Genomic DNA, 17,492 nt, shown 5'->3' with positions numbered 1-17,492 from the left:
GGACGGTGGGACGCTGGAGACCTTCGCCACCCGAGAGCGAACGCAGCCTGCCTCTCCCCTCGGCCGCCTCCTCGGCCCCCGTTTCCTAGGCACGTTGGGGCGGCCCGGGGAACATCGTGGCGACATGGATCCACGGCGGCGTGCATTCCCCCAAAACGGGCCCTCTTCTCTGGACGCGGATCTGAGGGACGTGGCCCGCGAGTTCGGCCGTGGCAAGGAGCCGCTCTGGGGGAGCCTCACGCACGGGATGGGCCGCTCCCTCAAGGAGTGCCTCTACTTCCTCCTCTGCTGCTGGTGTATCAAGGAGATCCTGGACTGATCTGTGTTTCTCTGCGTCGGTCCGCCTAAGATCTCCTGGTCCTCTGAGGAGCTCGCATGTGGAGGTCAGTAAAGAGCAACGTGGTCTTTAATTTCTGAACAGGGAAATGATTTTATAGTGTGTAGTGATGTAAGGTAGATATGATAGTTTCCCAAGAGGACAGAGGAGATGCACGTGCAAGTTATCCATCTAAAACGTCCATCCAACGTCCATTCATCTTGGGGAGCAGAGGAATCGCTCCATAGGGCAACAACAACATCCTCCCATCATCATGGCTGTTTTCAAAATGGTCCACTACAATCTGTAGGCAAACTCATTGGGGCCCAAATCAGTATGTGACCAAAATACATTACTGCAGTGTGTGTGAGACTCCCTGGTTGAACTATATCTCCCGTCGATATTTTAGTGCCTGACCACAGCTGTGTATATGGTGTACTGTGGTGTCACGCACCAGTGGAGGAGAATCTTTCACAAGAGGCAGAAACCTGCAGTCACGTCACCTTGTAATATTATTTGTGTTTATTGCATGCTGTACTGCACTGTGTGCTACTACAGGGACCAGTACGCAGGATGTTGGTCCTTATAATTAATACATTGTGATGGGGAGGTCTGTGATTTCAAGATTTTATTAGCCATGTTATCCATTAAAATATAGGGGAAGAAACTATTCAGTGGTATTATTTACATCAAATGCGTCACATAAGAAACATCACTTTTAAAACGTTTTGTTTTCAAAATGCACCTTTTCCAAATGATTAATTATGTATGTTAATCTCTCTCCGGGGCCCTTGCTAGCAAACTGTCATGTCCCCATCTGATCTAAAAACTGATCATCGAAAAAGTAACAAATGTCCACTAGATGGCGGTGAAGACATGTTGGGGACGCTACAAACGTGAACGTGAGGTTAAGATCATTTATTTTTATTCATTTCTTTTCCTTTTGTGTATCTCCCCAGACACGACGGGCAGCCTGATCGCTTCAGTGATTTCACGCACCGGGACCAGAAGTGTGGGCCACTCGGGGCGGGCGGGCAGTCACCGTGAACGAACCGCAGTGTGATGCTATAAGAGGGCCGTGCGTGCCTGTGGGTGGTTCTCAATAAACGCAGCTTTTCACAGGGACTGTTTCACATTGTGTTTTATACACTGGTTGAGAGTCAAGATGTATTGCCTCATATCCTAGTGATCTACTTCTGTAGGCCTTTCTGTCATAGACCGGTCTTGCACATGCATTGATGATTGACTAATGCTTTTGAGTAACAGCCTGGCCTTTCCATGCAATACGTTTAATGAAACTTACGTAACAAACTGGAAACAGGAACGACCAAACGCAACGCAAATAAGCCTTAGGCTGGTATTTGCATGTAGTCCCTCCTAACACACATTTATCTGGCTCTCCCGTGCCTGTCGCTACAGAACACTAATATGTAACCTGCAGACACACCTGAGACTGAGTGTGTGTGTGTGTGTGTGTGTGTCATCACTAGAAAGATTTGCATTTAGACTACGGTCAAATCTCAAACCTGGTGCTTAAAGACGGCTAGTTCTTATTCTCGTCACCTGTGCATGTCAGTCATTGTGGATAAAGGACGGCATGCTGCACTGTGATTGGTGGACTGCCGTGGGCGCGGGCGGGGTGTTTGAGAAACGTGCACTTGTGATTGGTGGAGCGCTCTTAAGGCCAGAAGAGTGCAGAAACACGCTCACTGACGCGCGACTGAAGCTTGGGGAAGGAGTTATTGCGGTTAAAAGGGTTTAAAAGTCTCGAGGTAACGTATTCTTTTAATCTAACCTCGGTAGTGTTTCTTAGACATTTAGACTGCTTTTCAGGCCGAAGAAGTTGACTGCAGCCCGTTTGGTACTTTTAGACAGCTACTAACTTGTTCATTTCCGGCATAAAGGACGTGAGCTGCGATGTTGTGTAGACTTGTGTTGAAGTGCGTCCTGCAGTCCAGGACTTGCACATGGAGTCCACAGACAAGCGCATCCTTTCACTGGCCTCATTCAGGCCAAATGTAGATTTAAGAGACGTTGCTGGAGTCGTTTGGGCCAGAGGCGAGTTAAAACAGTACCTCTTGTTCTTGTTCCAGCAGACTTAAGATTCTACAGACTTTTACCTTGTTTGGTCCGTTTGGAGGAGGAGATAAATTACATCAACGGCCCTCGGGATCCCCAACCTTAACCTCCGTTTGGTTTGTTTTATGTAAATGAAACCTCGATGTTTCAGCTGGCTGACTGTCATTTTGGATGTATTACGAAGATGCGTGCGTGTGTACGTTAAAAGATGAAAATGAAAGTGATGAAGTCATTAGTGGAGAACATGTAAAAACGCGTCGTACGGATCCAAACCAGCGCCTTGTTTCGCAGTTTTTGGTGCGTGTCTCGTTTGGGAATGTTTGACCTCTCGGGCGCTTTGGCAGTTGTACACGCTGCCGAGGTCTTAACTTCAGGAAACGAATGTGCTGCAGTATCAAACTAAAGGAAACACTCGTGCAGAAAGATGTTCAGTACTGAATTTATCACGTTTGCTTCTCACATCGCTGTATTGAGCGCGCTCCCTTTCGGCTCTATTTTTAGTCATCCCACTATATCCTGACCAATTCTCATGGCTCGGGGCGACATTCACAACCCTCAAGGGACACCCTCTATTAACAGACCCAAATTAATGTGGCAAGGAGCAAAAGATCTTAATATAGGATCAAGTGTTCTAAAAAATAATCAGATCTTGTTCAGTACTGTGGTCTTTATATCTTGTTGTACATTGCCATATTATACCAAAGTATAGGGTGCCTCTGTAGTTCCTCCTGCTTATGATCTTAATCATCTGTGAGCTGAAATGGTCCTTCAGTCTCTGGCCTAGTTGGAAGGCGCCACTTCCACTTGTGCTGCTGGTGTTTCAAACAGTGAGCGTAACCTCCAGGTTTCTCCGCGACGTGTCCCTGAATGCGACTAGCACCTGTCTCCCCACCTCCATATTTAGGCCGTAATGTGTCCTTTTAGCTACTTGGCGACACCTCGGTTACGCGGGACTCTGCCAAAACCTCCGTCGGCCGGAGGAAGGGCGCTGATCAGCCAACGAGACGGCGCACCATAACTACTAATGAAGTGGACGGCCATTCACAGCATCTCCGGCCTTTGTGCCACCCGTTACCCCACTACGTTTTCACACTCGGGCCCGCGCTACCCACTCCTTCCCTCGTATGGTGCCTCTTCCTTATCCAACTGTATTAAACATTTTTCCTCATGTTCATTGATGATATTTAAATATAATGCAGCATTCAATTGAGCAGTGGACCATGGAAATGAATCCGCCGTGTGCCTATCCTGAGCCTGGCATGTGGTGGGCTTTGGTGGCTTGACGTGTGCTTTTTGTGTTGCAGTTGCTGGACAGGGCCATTAGGGGGCGATGTCTGATAACAGCAGCGGCAACAGCTGGACCTTCCTCACGTCTGAGGTAAAGGTGAGTGATGTTTGAGGAAGGACAGGTAAGTTTGCAGCCTATACTGTTGCAGGTGTGAATCATGAATCCAAAACCCGGTGGATTTTGAGCAAGTCCATCGGCATGACCATGAGGCTGTTAGGTCCGAATGCTAGAATGTGCAGTGAGGTCTTTTGAAGCCGCGTCAGGCCTGTGTCTGTGACTAGGAACCTGGAGTGGAGCGTGAGGGTGTGCAGGGTCAGGATGGGGCGAGCAGCTGTGGGTCAAAGCCCCCCCAGTCCGAGCAGCAGGACACGGGCCTCAGCCAAGGAGAGGAGCCTCCAGCCAGCTGCACGGAGGACACGGACGGTCCTGAGCCTCCTGAGGTCTGTAGAACTTCCTGCTCGGTGTAGACCACATTAATGAAAAATCTGGACTCGTTTCCGATAGTTTCTAGTTATTTGGGGGAATGATTTCAGTCTTTGGTGACTGATTAATGCCTTTACAACAAAAGTGTGTGGAGTCTAAGTGGAGATTTGTTTATCTGATTTTAACCCTAGAACACGTTTAATTGGTGTATTAGCAGGTGGAACCTCTAGAGAGTGGGGGTGATGCAGCTACTGCTCTGAAGGACGACCCCGTCCCCAGCGGTAACGCCCCCGTTGAGAACCTCTCCTCTCTGACCTCTGACCCCAGCGAGCACAGCCCCTCCAACCAAGGTGAAGGTGAACGTCTTCTGGACCCTGAATCAGAAACATTCTCTGACTCGTTTGCACCCACAAGCCCATCCGCTGGGGCAGCCCCCGAGGGGCAGGAAGGAGAGGAACTTCCTCAAGAGGATGAGAACTCTGAGCTGAGGAGATCCTTCAGAGAAGGTGAGAAGAATAGTGCTGTGGTGGCATTATGGGATCTGGGGAGATACAAACATCCATGGCTTTTGTCGAGTTTGACAGTTTGAATTTGGGAGTTTTGATTGGTTTAAGAAGACTGACTGTTGCCTGGCAGCAGTGGTCTGACTGTAGCCACACTGCTCACTCATGTGGATTAGTACATCTGGTCTTTATGCATTATCCTCTCTGCTATTTCTGACTGAACGAGTGAATATTTCTCCTGTCCTGCTGCTCGCTGCAGTAAATAAATGTTGCGATTCTGCACTTAAGTGGACGGTCAGCACTAGTTTTTAGGAAGGTGTACCCAGGTCTCAGTCATGGAGGTGTAGCTGACCACTGTCATTATTGTGAGTAATATTCAGACATTGTAAAATGAACTACATATAAAGCCTGTACGTCATAATGAATATACTATGGCCAAAACATGGACTCATTAAAAATAGGTAACTGGGGGGAAAAAGATGTTTAAATGTACATACTTTTGAAAGAAAATGATTTAATGTTTTGCAACAAGGGTCAGAACCTGAGCAAGCAGTTGGATGACCTACGTGTCTTCCCAAAGTATTTATACATGGTTATACACCATGTTTGCTCTAGTTTCTGGCAAATATTAAACATCGAATACTGAGCTGTGTCGTTACATTTGTGCTCTGGAGAAAAAGGCGTTTTATCCTGTTTTATACTGAGATGAAGAAACTGACTACCTGACTAACAGCGCATGTGTTGCAATGATAAACGAGCTTGTATCACTTATTGGTTTGAAATCGAACTACCATGGACACCATCGCCATGAAGGTTTAAGAAAAGGACCATTTCTACATGCACTTAATACTTCCATAAAAATATGAATTCTAGACCCTAGTTCAAGAGCTCAAAATTCTCAAAATGCCCAGCAGTGGGTTCTGGGGGTTGGATTTGTGGGCCTTGATGCTGAACTTGCACAGATCCATTAGCCTGTCTTGGACATGGCCTTAAACAGTTGGACGGATTTCTTTGTTCCTTTAGTAATCTACACTTGGCCACTAGAGGGAGGAAGATGTGCGTCTGGTAAATGTGGAACAGTAGTGAAGGCCCAGGCCACCCCGGGTGATGGGGGGGGGGGGGGGGGGGGGGGGGGGTAATTCAGTGAAATTTCCCTTAAAACAATAAAGGAGTGTGTTATTTGAAAAGGGGTCTGTGTCTCTTTTTTTTCCTCTTTTGTAGAAGAATCCAAACCAGATTTTGAATCATTGGAAGAGAAAGTGAACGAGGGTACTGGAGTGAGGAGGAGAAACATCACCATGCTCACCGCTCAGCCCCATCACGACGAAGATGAGGAAGACGATTTGGAAGAACACTTCCAACCCACTCCGAAAGACGACGGATTCGGCTTCTCCCTGAACAAGTGTATTTTTGGAGCACTTGTTTTGCTAGGCTTGGGCACCATTATCTTCTCTGGTAAAAGTTCGCCATTGCCTGTATTTGTCCATGAAACTGATCAATTACGACTGAGGGTGGTGTTTGAGATGGAGGTGTGTTGTTCTGCAGGTGTGCTCTTGGATCTTGATGATGGTAGGTGGAAAGTGTGGTTGTTGGAGGGGGGCGTGGTATGGTTGTGAGTTGGGTTAATTCACACTTGGGCATGTGGTGAATTGGTGACTGGTTGTTGCACCAATGTAAGGCATGCATGTTCAAAAAACCAGAGGTTTTTTTTTTTCATTTTTTTTATCACTTTTCATATTGTGCAAGAGTCCGTCAGTTTCAAGACGAATACCCTTAAAAAAAACTGTTGTAACTGAAGCCATGGTGGTAATCTAAGCTTTTCAGCAAAATGTAAAAGGTACGGTGGTGGCATTTTGTCCCTAATCAGTTTAAACACTTCATGGGTTTTTGGTAGACTAATGGTAGTGAGTGAAGTGTTTAAAATTTTTTAGACAATATTAAATATTGATGTGACCTATTTTCAGCTCTTCATAAATACACTGGCACATCTTCTGTATTGCTTAGATGAGAATTTCTTCTGAATTTAAGGGCATTTGGAGGAAATCTTGAATCACCCATAGTGTGTTCCATGTTCGGTGAAATGCAATAGACGGTATAACACACAAGTAGCTCTTATTAGTTTTCACATCATTTGTATGCATGAGCTACAGTGACTGCTGACTGCGCATGTCTTTGTGTAAAGATGATGGGCCTTATTTATAGAAATTGTCTTGACTCATGCTAACTTGCTAAACATTGTGTGCTTTGATAAGGTAACACTGACTGCACCCACAGCTTATGCGGTATTTAACAGGCATGGACTTTTGCTTTAGCCCCGGAGCTAACCCTGTTGTTCCTGGAGGAACATGTCCAAGTGCTTAGGACTCGTCTGGTTTCATCATGCACTTAAACTTGAGCTGGTGTAGGAAAAGCACTGCTCCAGTGGATGCCTTCATTCCATTCACACACGTGCATGATTGAGCGTGTTTAGAAAGATTGATGTTCCTCCATGTTGATGTAACACGGACTAATGTTCCCTCTCTGCTGATTCCTCATCATGAGTTCATCTCATCTTGAATTCTGCAGTAGGAGACGCTGATGTGGGCGAGCTGAAGGACCCAGAGCTGCAGAAGGTTGGTCCTTCTGATTTGGTCTATGCTGGTTCGACAAAAAGACATGTGATTGTAGCTGAATTAATAATTGACAAGGTAGTGAAACTGCAATTCAAGCCCAACATTTAAGGTGACCTGGTGCTTTAGACATGGGGGGGGGGGGGGTTTCCCCCCTTCAATTTGTGAACATTTCAGGAGTGGAAGAGTCCTGGATCTCCAGCTGCGCCTGCCCAGCCTGTGGAGGTTCTGGAAAGATTGGCAGAGCACGGCCAGCGTGTGGTAGAACTGCAGACGCAGCTCCAGGTAGGAACGCACGCATGTCTCCTGCAGTCGCCTGCTCCGCACGCAGTCGCCTGCTCCGCCTTGTTTTCTGCTCATTCTGTCTGCTCCAACTTCATAAACGTAGAAACAGGAAGAGCAACTGAAAGCAGCACATGTCCAGGTGGAGGAGGGTTCCAAGGAGCGAATGAGGAGGGAGGAGTTGGAGGTGGAGAACCAGAGACTGAAGGAGGAGTTGGATAAACTGCCCGCTCTTCAGAAACAGCTGGAGGAAGAGACACGGCGGCTGAAGAGATTGCGTGAGGACAAGAAAAACAAGCAGGGGCATCCGACCATGAAGAAGGCGTTAGAGTCTCTGAGGGCCAAAGCTGTAAAACTGTCTCAGAGTGCAGGTGAGGTCCATTGACGGGTAGTCATGCGACATTTTGAACCAGTTTTGGGTTTATGAGGCCAATTTGCTAATTTTGTACACATTCTCTCCTGCTTTAGCTCCAGTGCAACCCTCTGCTGAGCATGAACAAGTGACGGCAGCCAATCACGGAGGAAAGGAACCCAAGGAAAAGAAATGCGGAAAAGAGCAAGAACAGAGCAAGGAATGGAGAAAGAGCAGAAGAGGAAAGGCAGAGGTGGAAAAGCCATGGATGGAGAGGGACCGTGTGAAAACGGATGGAAAGAAAAAGGGAGAGCAGGTGAAGGAAAAGGCCCATCAAGAGGAAGACAAAGAATTGAAGGGCAAAGGAGAAAGGAAAGATGAGCGACTCAGGACGAAGGGGACGGAGCGCAACGATGGCAAAGGGTGGAAGGATGGTGCGGAGAAAAGAACGATCACACAAGATGGTGGCAAGGGGGATAGGAAAGATGATGCAAAGTGGAAAAAGGAGAAACACTGGGGGTTGGACAGCAGAAGAGAGGAACCAAAGGAAAAGAAGGGTTCAGGAAATAAAGTGAAAGACGACAAGGAGTGGAAGCATGGGAAGGAAGGGAAGAGGGTTGAACAACCTGGTGGAAACGAGTGGAAAGGGCGAAGGAATGGGAAGAAAGAGCAGGAGGGAGGAAGAGAGAAGAACAATCATAAGAATGATGGAAAACATGACCAAGCCCAGAAGGAGAGAACTGGGAAAGGCAAGAAGGATCTTCACAAAGGAAATGATGAGAAGGTGTGGAAGGATCGTGAGGAGAAGCGTAGGAGTGGCAGAGAGCGAGACTGGTCAAATGATGAAGGAACTGAGGCATGGAAGGAGGTGAAGAAAACTAAAGGTGAACATCAGAATGGAGAGAAGAGGCATGGAAAGGACAAAGCTGTGCACAGTTCCTCAGACGAGGCATACCATCATTCACACGACGAGCGAAGGTATGACGAAGACCACATGAATGAGGACTATTGGACCAGACAGAGGGAGAGGATACGCCATTACCACGGGTCCTCGAAAGGCTGCACTGATGTACCTGCATGCGCCCGAGCAGAAGGTGTCGTCCCTGTCCCGCAGCGGGACTTTGAATCTTTACTTATGGACTACTTGAGTAGGCTGTTGGGTCCTGAGGAGCAAATGTCAAAAAAGGAGGAACTGGGCAAGCTTGTTGGCGAGTTCTTCACAGATGGCGTGTTCATTCATGACCAGATACCGTTTGGTGAGTTTGTGGAGGACGTGGCGGACATTTTGGAAGATGTGGCAGAGGATGAGGATAAGGAGGAAATGGAAGATGAGATGGAGGGATTTGCGAGAGAGGCAATGGAAAAGTTTGCACTTCCAGACAGGAGGGGTAGTGGGCAGAAGAGCAAGGGTGTTTCTGGCTGAAGGGCTAAAGGACGTAACTAGGGGAGAGTGGAAGTGTACAGAGGACCTGTGTAACCAAACGCGGTGGTGTAGTGGACACTTCGCCTCTGACCTGTTTTGAAGCTATAAAAGTCTTCCGATATGAAGGATCCACACTAATGTGCACTGAATGAAGCCCAGAAGCACTGCTGCATTTGTCCTTGGTAGTGAGCAGCTACACAAGGGCAGGTACACCTGAGTTCACTCAACACACACACCCGAGTTCCAGTTTCTTTTCCATCTCAACCTGTGGAAGGATTTTCAGTCTGCAATAGCATGCTGACCAGAGAAGTGTGAAGGCTGTGCGTGGCAATATGGATGTGGAACCTCAAAGTGAGACTTAATGGTCCAGTACTGCCCCCCAAACACAACACACACACACACACACACACACACACACACACACACACACACACACACACAAGTAGTTTGCATGCTCTGTTTCTGCTATGCCTGCAAAATATCTGAAAAAATGTGAGGTGCATATTGTAGTGCCAGCTTGACTGAGAGAGTACTTCAAAGATTGTCACAAGTCATTTGTATTTATCCTCACTCTCTTTTAACAAAGGGTATTTGCCATAGTTTCTCTTTATCTGCAATATTTAAGTACAAGTCCAGGTTTGAAATGTTTGTACACTGGTGGGGAATATTTGACCTCATGTTTACTTTTTCTTCTAGCTGTATGCACTGAATTATTCCTGTTTAATTCTTGCCGTGGACCACCAAGCTCTACATTTGAGGGTTTTTACTTAATAGGTTTGTTTAGGTAATAGGTTAATATTCTTGCTCATCTAGCCTGTCAAATGTTAGACTAGATTAGTCAGCTGGCAATTTATTTTTGTCACTTTGAGCTTGTTTTTCCTCTTGTAATTTTTGTCTTATGGTTTAAAGATTAAAATGAAATGCTTGGTTTCTTGTTTATAATGAAGTATAGTATGGAATGTTTTAAATGGTCTTTCTTGCCATTATTTAAAACCTCCACCTGTCACTTATAAAATACCACTGTACTGTTTGGTAGTATTGAAATGTATTTATAAATGACTATTCTGTAGGAAATTTAGGTATTTTAACAAAGCTGGTACAACTCTGCGTAAGCGAAAGAAATGATACTTAATAAATATGTACACTGAGTTAATGTTTTAAGTTTTATAATTAGAAATTCATAGATTTCAGTTCCTCTTACTCATGAGGAAGTGCAACACATGAAAAGGGTCTCAGTTCACATTTCACCTCTCCTAATAAAGCTGCATTTACAACAAGCACTCTATCCAAATCCTCTCTTTCTCTGAATGCTCTAATGAAATGGTAAAACAAAAAGATTTTGTCTTATTCTCAGATTGCGTGACTCTAAACACCAGAAGTTAATGCATGGGGGAGGAGGAGTCCCAGTGTCTCCACACACAAACTACATGATATAACTGATAAGGGTCCTGGCTTGGCAGCACAAACCCAAATATACAAAGCACACTAATTCATTCATTGGTCCAGCATCGCTGCATTAGCACCTCCCTTCTTCACACATGCATGTTATTTTAAAAGAGCAGAAGTGAGAACCAAGCTCAAGTGTTCAGATGATGGTTCACATCTCAAGAATGAAGCACATCTCAAAGACCTTCAAAGGTGTACAAAACCGGGATGTATGAAAAACCTATTCACTTAAAAATATGGGTATGTACTTCCAAGAAAGCATGTATTTGTCTTTCTGTCTCTGGGTGAGATTTGTGCTATATTTCAGCATCTCTAGTTCTGTCACTGCTCTCATTAATAAACGCTGCATAACATTTGACGAGCGTTTCCTTGGTGACATTGGTTTGCCCATTCCCTGTGATCATAGACCTGGGTTTGGGCTCTATGCGCAATGCAACATTTCAGACTTTCAATCGGAGCTCTCAGAAGTTAAGGAGAGAATCAGGTTTCTGTGCATCTACAGTAAAGCTAGTGATATCCCTGACAATGTTTTCTCACATCTCCCAAGCTTGGAATATCTTCAAATAACTGGATTAAATCTCATAAGCGTTCATTCCGGTGCTTTTTCAGGCCTCGTTAACCTCAAGTATCTGAAAGTATTTTTCAATGATGAAGAATGCAATACTGTTGAATGGGAGCCACCAGTGTTTGCTGGCTTAGACCATGTACAGGAGCTGTTCTTGAAAGGCTTTAGGTTGGCTAATGCTCCAAACACTATATTTGACCATCTGGTTGGTTTGGTTAGGTTGGATTTGGGTACCATTTGTGTTGAGGAAATTAGCGAGGTTTTTTGTCGCATCCCTAATGGAATGTCATACTTAGAACAACTGACACTGACCGACAGTGGCATCATTTCCATTAAGAACAGAGGCTGCCCATCATTGTCTCACCCATGGCCTCTGACTGTGCTTGCAAGAATACAAACTCTGGACCTTAATTCTAACCAGATTCAAATAATTGAGGCAGACTCTCTGGCAGTGTTCCAGAATCTTTCAAGATTCAGTCTAGGTTTTTGTGGTGCTTCGCTGGGAAGCGTTTTGGAATCCAGAGTGGGACACGTCGACACATTTGAGTTGTCAGGTGATGTACTACACAGATATTCCACTAATGTCAAAGACATGTGCCAGCTGGTTGCTCAAATGAACATTTATTCTCTCACCCTGAATCATATACACTTGGACACATTATCAACAGAAGACGAAGAGGACTGTGGGAGTAAACTGAGGGAACTCGTTCTCTCTTTTTCAAAAGTACAGCATTTGGACCCCATGTTCTGGACAAACATGACAGGATTACAGATCATGTACATGGTCAACATGGAACTGACTGAAGCTCCATTCTGTGTTGCTAGCAATGGGACTATGTGGAATTTAACTTTTCTCAATCTTGCCTTTAATCATCTAATGGTGGTCCAGACACACCAATTTGTCTGCATGCCTCTTCTCCAGCAACTGTTTCTCAATAATAATGCAATTAAAACTGTGGAACCTGAAGGATTTAGCGGTCTGCTTCACCTTAAGGTTCTCCAACTGAACTCAAACCACATCAAAGTTCTTGCTACCAACGACTTTCAGTTTCTTCAGGCTCTGGAAGTCCTGTTTCTTGACAATAATATGATCAACAGTCTGGAGGATGGGACATTTAGAAACCTGCAGGAGCTGCGAGAGCTAACGCTGGGACGACTAGAGTTTGTCTATACATTACATCTAAATATGCTCTTTTATGGATTTCCAGAGAACATACAGCGCCTCAACATTGATGCACATGAAGGGACTACAATCTACTTTGGTAACACAGTGCAGCCCAAGAGAACTTTCAAATTTGAGCTAAATGGAAATATTATTCAATTTCATGATGGCGATTCTTCCTTCTTTCAATATGTCAGAGAGCTTAAACTTAATGGCAGTATAATCTACACAAAAGCTGGATGTGCTGTGCAATATTTTACAAATCTGGAATCTTTGGAGTTATCAGGTGACCCTGAGAGAGTAAGCGTGGATTACACGGGAATCAATCATCTGCATAATCTCAAGCATCTTAAACTCATCAACCTCAACTTCTACAAGCAAACCAATACTGGTGAAATCTTCTTGAACCTAAAAAGGCTCCAGACTCTTGTGCTTTACAATTGTCGCCTGAGTTTCCTGACCAAGAGGATGTTCAGTGATCTGCAGTCACTAGAACTATTACATCTGTACAGTGTCAGTCCTATGACTTTACAAGATGGTATGTTTGACATCCTGCCAGCTCTAAAAAATGTTGTGTTCGGACGAGTGGACTTCCGCTGTGACTGTAGAAATGGATGGCTGCTAGAATGGGCAGGAAGTACACACGTGCAGGTCGTCAATATGCAACAACAGCAATGCATCTGGCATTACCAGAAACTGAATTTCTTGTTCACCATGGAGAAGCTCTGTCAAACAGACGTGCAGTACCTGTGCTCTGTGGCCACGGCCGCCGCCGTCGCCCTGTTGCTGTCGGCCGCTCTTGGCTACCGATTTGCTCGTTGGCCCTGTGTGGTCCTCTTCTTCCGACTGAGGGGATACGTGGAGAGGAAGATCGGCAGGATGTGGAGGATGAGCAGACGAGTTAGGCAGAGGGATGGCGAGCAAGAAGAGGAAGAGGAGGTGAAATATGATGCCTTCGTGTCCTTCAGTAGCTGTGATGAAGCCTGGGTGATGGGACAACTGGCTCCAACCCTGGAGGAGCAAGGTAGTCCCAGGCTCCGCCTCTGTCTGCACAGCAGAGACTTTGAGGTGAGTTCCACAAACAGTAAGACCTTACATTAAGACTCCATGACATGTTAAGATATTTAGCCTAATTTGCATAATATGGAAATAGCTCAGGGATGAAAAGCTTGTTCTGAATCTTGGTGGTTGACAGATGAAACGGCACTGCTGTTTCATCATTGTAGGTTACTTAAATATTCAGTTTGGTGCAATGTGCAGTAACATCTAGTGCACACATCTGAGACCGACATAAGTCCGACAGTCATGTTAATGGGAGGATGGGGGTAGTTTATATGAACAAAGGTTTCTTGATGCTCTACAGGTGGGAAAAGGCATTGTGGATAACATTGCGGAGAGTATCTACAGCAGCCGGCGCACGGTTTGTGTGCTCAGCCGTCGGTACCTGCGCAGCGACTGGTGCAGCTTGGAGATGCGCATGGCAACACACCGACTGCTTGAAGAGCAAAAACATCATCTCATTCTCATCTTCCTGGAGCACATCTCTCCTTTTGATATCAGTGCTTTCCACCGGTACACCACATTACGCCAGCATCACACACCCAGAACAAGCAGCTCAGACTAAATGAAAAACTTTCCAGAAGTCATGCAGCAGTGTAATACAGTATATAGGTTTGGGAAGATGAATGGCAGCTTATCTTAATGATCAATAACAATTATCTAATTATATACTTAAAGCGTTCAAGAATAACATCAGATCTTTAACTCCAAGCATAATTATGGATACAATATGTGAAATTATGATTGATCTGGACATATTTATCATAAGCACTAGTAGCACATGGTCCTTTGTCTTTATAACTATTGAAAATGGACATGTACAAGGACTAAAAGAAGACCAAGAAAAACAAGCATACCTATACACTTCACAGGGTGTGTGTTATGTTCATGGGTTCATTTTCTTACTTAATTCCTTTACATAGACTGGCCAAACTTCTGAAATCACGCACTTATCTGGACTGGCCACAGGATGAGAGTGAGAGGATTCACTTCTGGGAACGTCTAAGGAGAAGCATTGCTCAAGAAGACACAGTGAGCGGCGTTAACATGATTAACTCAGCTGTAATGTTACTGTATTTATTCAGTAGTTGGCTAGAGTGACAACAGTATGTGGCATTAGAACTATAACTTTGGCATTTGTCAAGTAGAAACAGTTAACACAATAATACACACATTTAAAACATGGCCACCAATGCCAGCACAACGTCTCTCGCATGTTTGTCTAGTACATTAGCCATGGCAGGTTTATAAGCGTTTAAAAGTATTTATGGTTTTGGCCTTTCTTACAGGATGCTGCACATGGCTGAAGATTGCCGTCACAACAAGACTGCTTCAGGAAGAATGATTATCATTTGAAAAAAAGTTTTTTTGTACATCCAAGGTCTTTGTGAGAAATGTAATAGTCCCACAGTATTGTAAGGAGGTGTTATTGTGATATATTTAGATCTGTATAATTTTTCTCTTACTCAGCATCAGGCTCTGAAGTCATAGGCTAGGTCGGTAGCTATCAGTGTCATGGTACAGCCCCTGACCCGAGTTTGTGTGGTCTGCATCTATTATTGTCCATATATGTACTTCCTTTGGGTGTGGTACAGTGTATGTGTGTGTTCTTCCGTCTCACCTGTGTCTCGTCTCGTTAACATCATGCAGTACACTCGGAGCCACAGGTGCCGATCAAAATTAGAATATCATGAAAAGTTGATTTATTTCAGTAATTTAAAAATAGAAACTTGTATATTATACTCATTCATTACATACAGACTGATATTTCAAGTGTTTATTTCTTTTAATTTAATGATTATAACTGAAAACTAATGAAAACTCCAAATTTAGTATGAATGTAATGAGAGTATAATAATTTTACTTTTTGAATGGAATTACTGAAATAAAGAAACTTTCATGATATTCTAATTTTATGACCAGCACCTGTTTATATGTTTGTGGATGTTGTCAACATCGTTCGTCTTGTTAAGTCTACCTCGTGTCTGTGAGTCTAGCTCCGTTGTATGTTTCATGTCACACGCCAACTGTGCAGTACTGTAAATAAAACCATTTTGAATGTGCTCTCGTCTCTGCCTCCCCTCACATTACAACCAGAACATTGTGGCCAGTGTTACTGACTAAATGCAGAAGGCAGGAACCACAATGCACCACTGTAATGGTGTTAACTTTATGTGAGCATTTGAAGAAGAATCTACAACAGAAGTCACATCATGGAAATGTTCTTAAGGGATTAATTAATCAGTGATGTCTTAACCAATGAAGTTGTCTTTGCAACATTACACTTGTAGCACTGATTTAATTTAAAATAAAATATGCATAATGAAATATACTGAATAAAATATACTGAATTTAAAACCTTACTTGGGTCATCATCCACATGTTGGGTATATAAGAGATTTTGTGTCTAAGTTCTAAGCACACTGATAAGTGACAAGCCCATGTTGCTGCCATACGTTGCTGTGATTGTGCTACCTGGACCTGCTGATGCCTCTCTCGACACTGCACTACTGCTGATAGGCCAAGTTAGACGTGACTGCTGACCGAGTTCTGAGCACTGTACGCTCCTCAGTCTGCTAATATATATTTGAACTGTGCTGTGTTTACTATGGAGTAGGACATTTAACCAGACCCAGCACTACATCCTGTGTCTATGATGGAGTTGGACATTAAACCAGACCCAGAACTACCTTCTGTGGCTATGCATGGACATTAAACCAGGCCCAGCACTACCTCCTGTGGCTATGCATGGACATTAAACCAGGCCCAGCACTACCTCCTGTGTCTACTATGGAGTTGGACATTAAACCAGGCCCAACACTACCTCCTGTGTGTACTATGGAGTTGGACATTAAACCAGACCCAGCAATACCTCCTGTGTCTACTATGGAGTTGGACATTAAACCAGGCCCAGCACTACCTCCTGTGTCTACTATGGAGTTGGACATTAAACCAGGCCCAACACTACCTCCTGTGTCTACTATGGAGTTGGACATTAAACCAGGCCCAACACTACCTCCTGTGTCTACTATGGAGTTGGACATTAAACCAGGCCCAACACTACCTCCTGTGTCTACTATGGAGTTGGACATTAAACCAGGCCCAACACTACCTCCTGTGTCTACTATGGAGTTGGACATTAAACCAGGCCCAACACTAACAAAATTCATGAAACATGTTTAGTTTTTAACATTCTATTAATTTTTGGTCCACTGCATGTTATTGTCTTGTTAGTCTGCTGAACCAGCGTACATATTGATTCATTTATGATCATCATCAGACTACAGTGTGGAAGGGACACGCTTTCTCCCACTCGATCGTGAATAGCAGGTACTTTATTCCAATAACCTTAGTCAGTCATAGTCTAGTTTTATAGACATGCTTCAAAGTAGAATATCTATTGAATACATTTACCTCTAATAAACTGATGTGCAGAGAAGAAGTATGTGTGTGGAAAATTGGTTCATATAGCAGTTTTACTCTAAGTCATTTTCAATTATGTTGAAAAAATTGAGTTTGTTCTCCTTTTTATGGCTAAGGAGCATCAAATATCTATGATCATAAAGCCACAACTCTGGTACGTTAAAAGGAGCACAGTGAAATGTTTTATTCTCAGTTCCCCTTTACTGGAGCAGAAGAGGTCAACAACAACACATATCTGACAACATATACTACACATGAGGCAGAGACTGATGTATTTATAATCACACAATTTAGTTTATTATGTCCTAAGAGTAGAAGTACTGAAAAATTACATTTATGAAAATTATAAGTTTTATAATTTTACAATTATAACAACTATCCTGGTATGTAACCTCTCACAGTCCAGCACACACTCACCCACCCACCTACTCACAGTCCAGCACACACTCACCCACCCACCTACTCACAGTCCAGCACACACTCACCCAACCCACCTACTCACAGTCCAGCACACACTCACCCAACCCACCTACTCACAGTCCAGCACACACTCACTCACCCA

General features: G+C 44.3%; 2 protein-coding genes across 10 annotated transcripts; both read left to right on the top strand.

The window, feature by feature from the left end:
- The first annotated feature begins 1,934 nt into the window (after window positions 1–1,934).
- On the top strand, window positions 1,935–10,424 carry pbxip1b (pre-B-cell leukemia homeobox interacting protein 1b). 9 transcript variants are annotated; one of them, XM_076970125.1, is made up of 10 exons: window positions 1,935–2,088; window positions 3,700–3,779; window positions 3,965–4,123; window positions 4,321–4,612; window positions 5,831–6,064; window positions 6,155–6,178; window positions 7,175–7,221; window positions 7,396–7,503; window positions 7,607–7,871; window positions 7,969–10,424. In XM_076970125.1, exons 2-10 carry the CDS (start codon window positions 3,726–3,728, stop codon window positions 9,273–9,275), a joined length of 2,490 nt encoding a protein of 829 aa, XP_076826240.1. In that variant the 5' UTR covers window positions 1,935–2,088; window positions 3,700–3,725; the 3' UTR covers window positions 9,276–10,424. The 9 variants fall into 9 exon arrangements, with proteins under 9 accessions (XP_076826240.1, XP_076826239.1, XP_076826236.1 ...); XM_076970124.1 differs by having other exon boundaries at window positions 7,151–7,221; XM_076970121.1 differs by having other exon boundaries at window positions 4,324–4,612; window positions 5,831–6,178; window positions 7,151–7,221.
- Window positions 10,425–10,684: 260 nt separating this feature from the next.
- On the top strand, window positions 10,685–16,840 carry LOC143473227 (toll-like receptor 12). The gene is made up of 4 exons (XM_076970118.1): window positions 10,685–13,516; window positions 13,812–14,020; window positions 14,431–14,539; window positions 14,797–16,840. Exons 1-4 carry the CDS (start codon window positions 10,958–10,960, stop codon window positions 14,812–14,814), a joined length of 2,895 nt encoding a protein of 964 aa, XP_076826233.1. The 5' UTR covers window positions 10,685–10,957; the 3' UTR covers window positions 14,815–16,840.
- The last annotated feature ends 652 nt before the right edge of the window (window positions 16,841–17,492 follow it).

Source organism: Brachyhypopomus gauderio, chromosome 13 (genome assembly GCF_052324685.1).
Source record: "Brachyhypopomus gauderio isolate BG-103 chromosome 13, BGAUD_0.2, whole genome shotgun sequence".
In the NCBI taxonomy this organism is placed as follows: Eukaryota; Metazoa; Chordata; class Actinopteri; order Gymnotiformes; family Hypopomidae; genus Brachyhypopomus; species Brachyhypopomus gauderio.
This window is presented reverse-complemented; position numbering and strand designations above follow the sequence as displayed.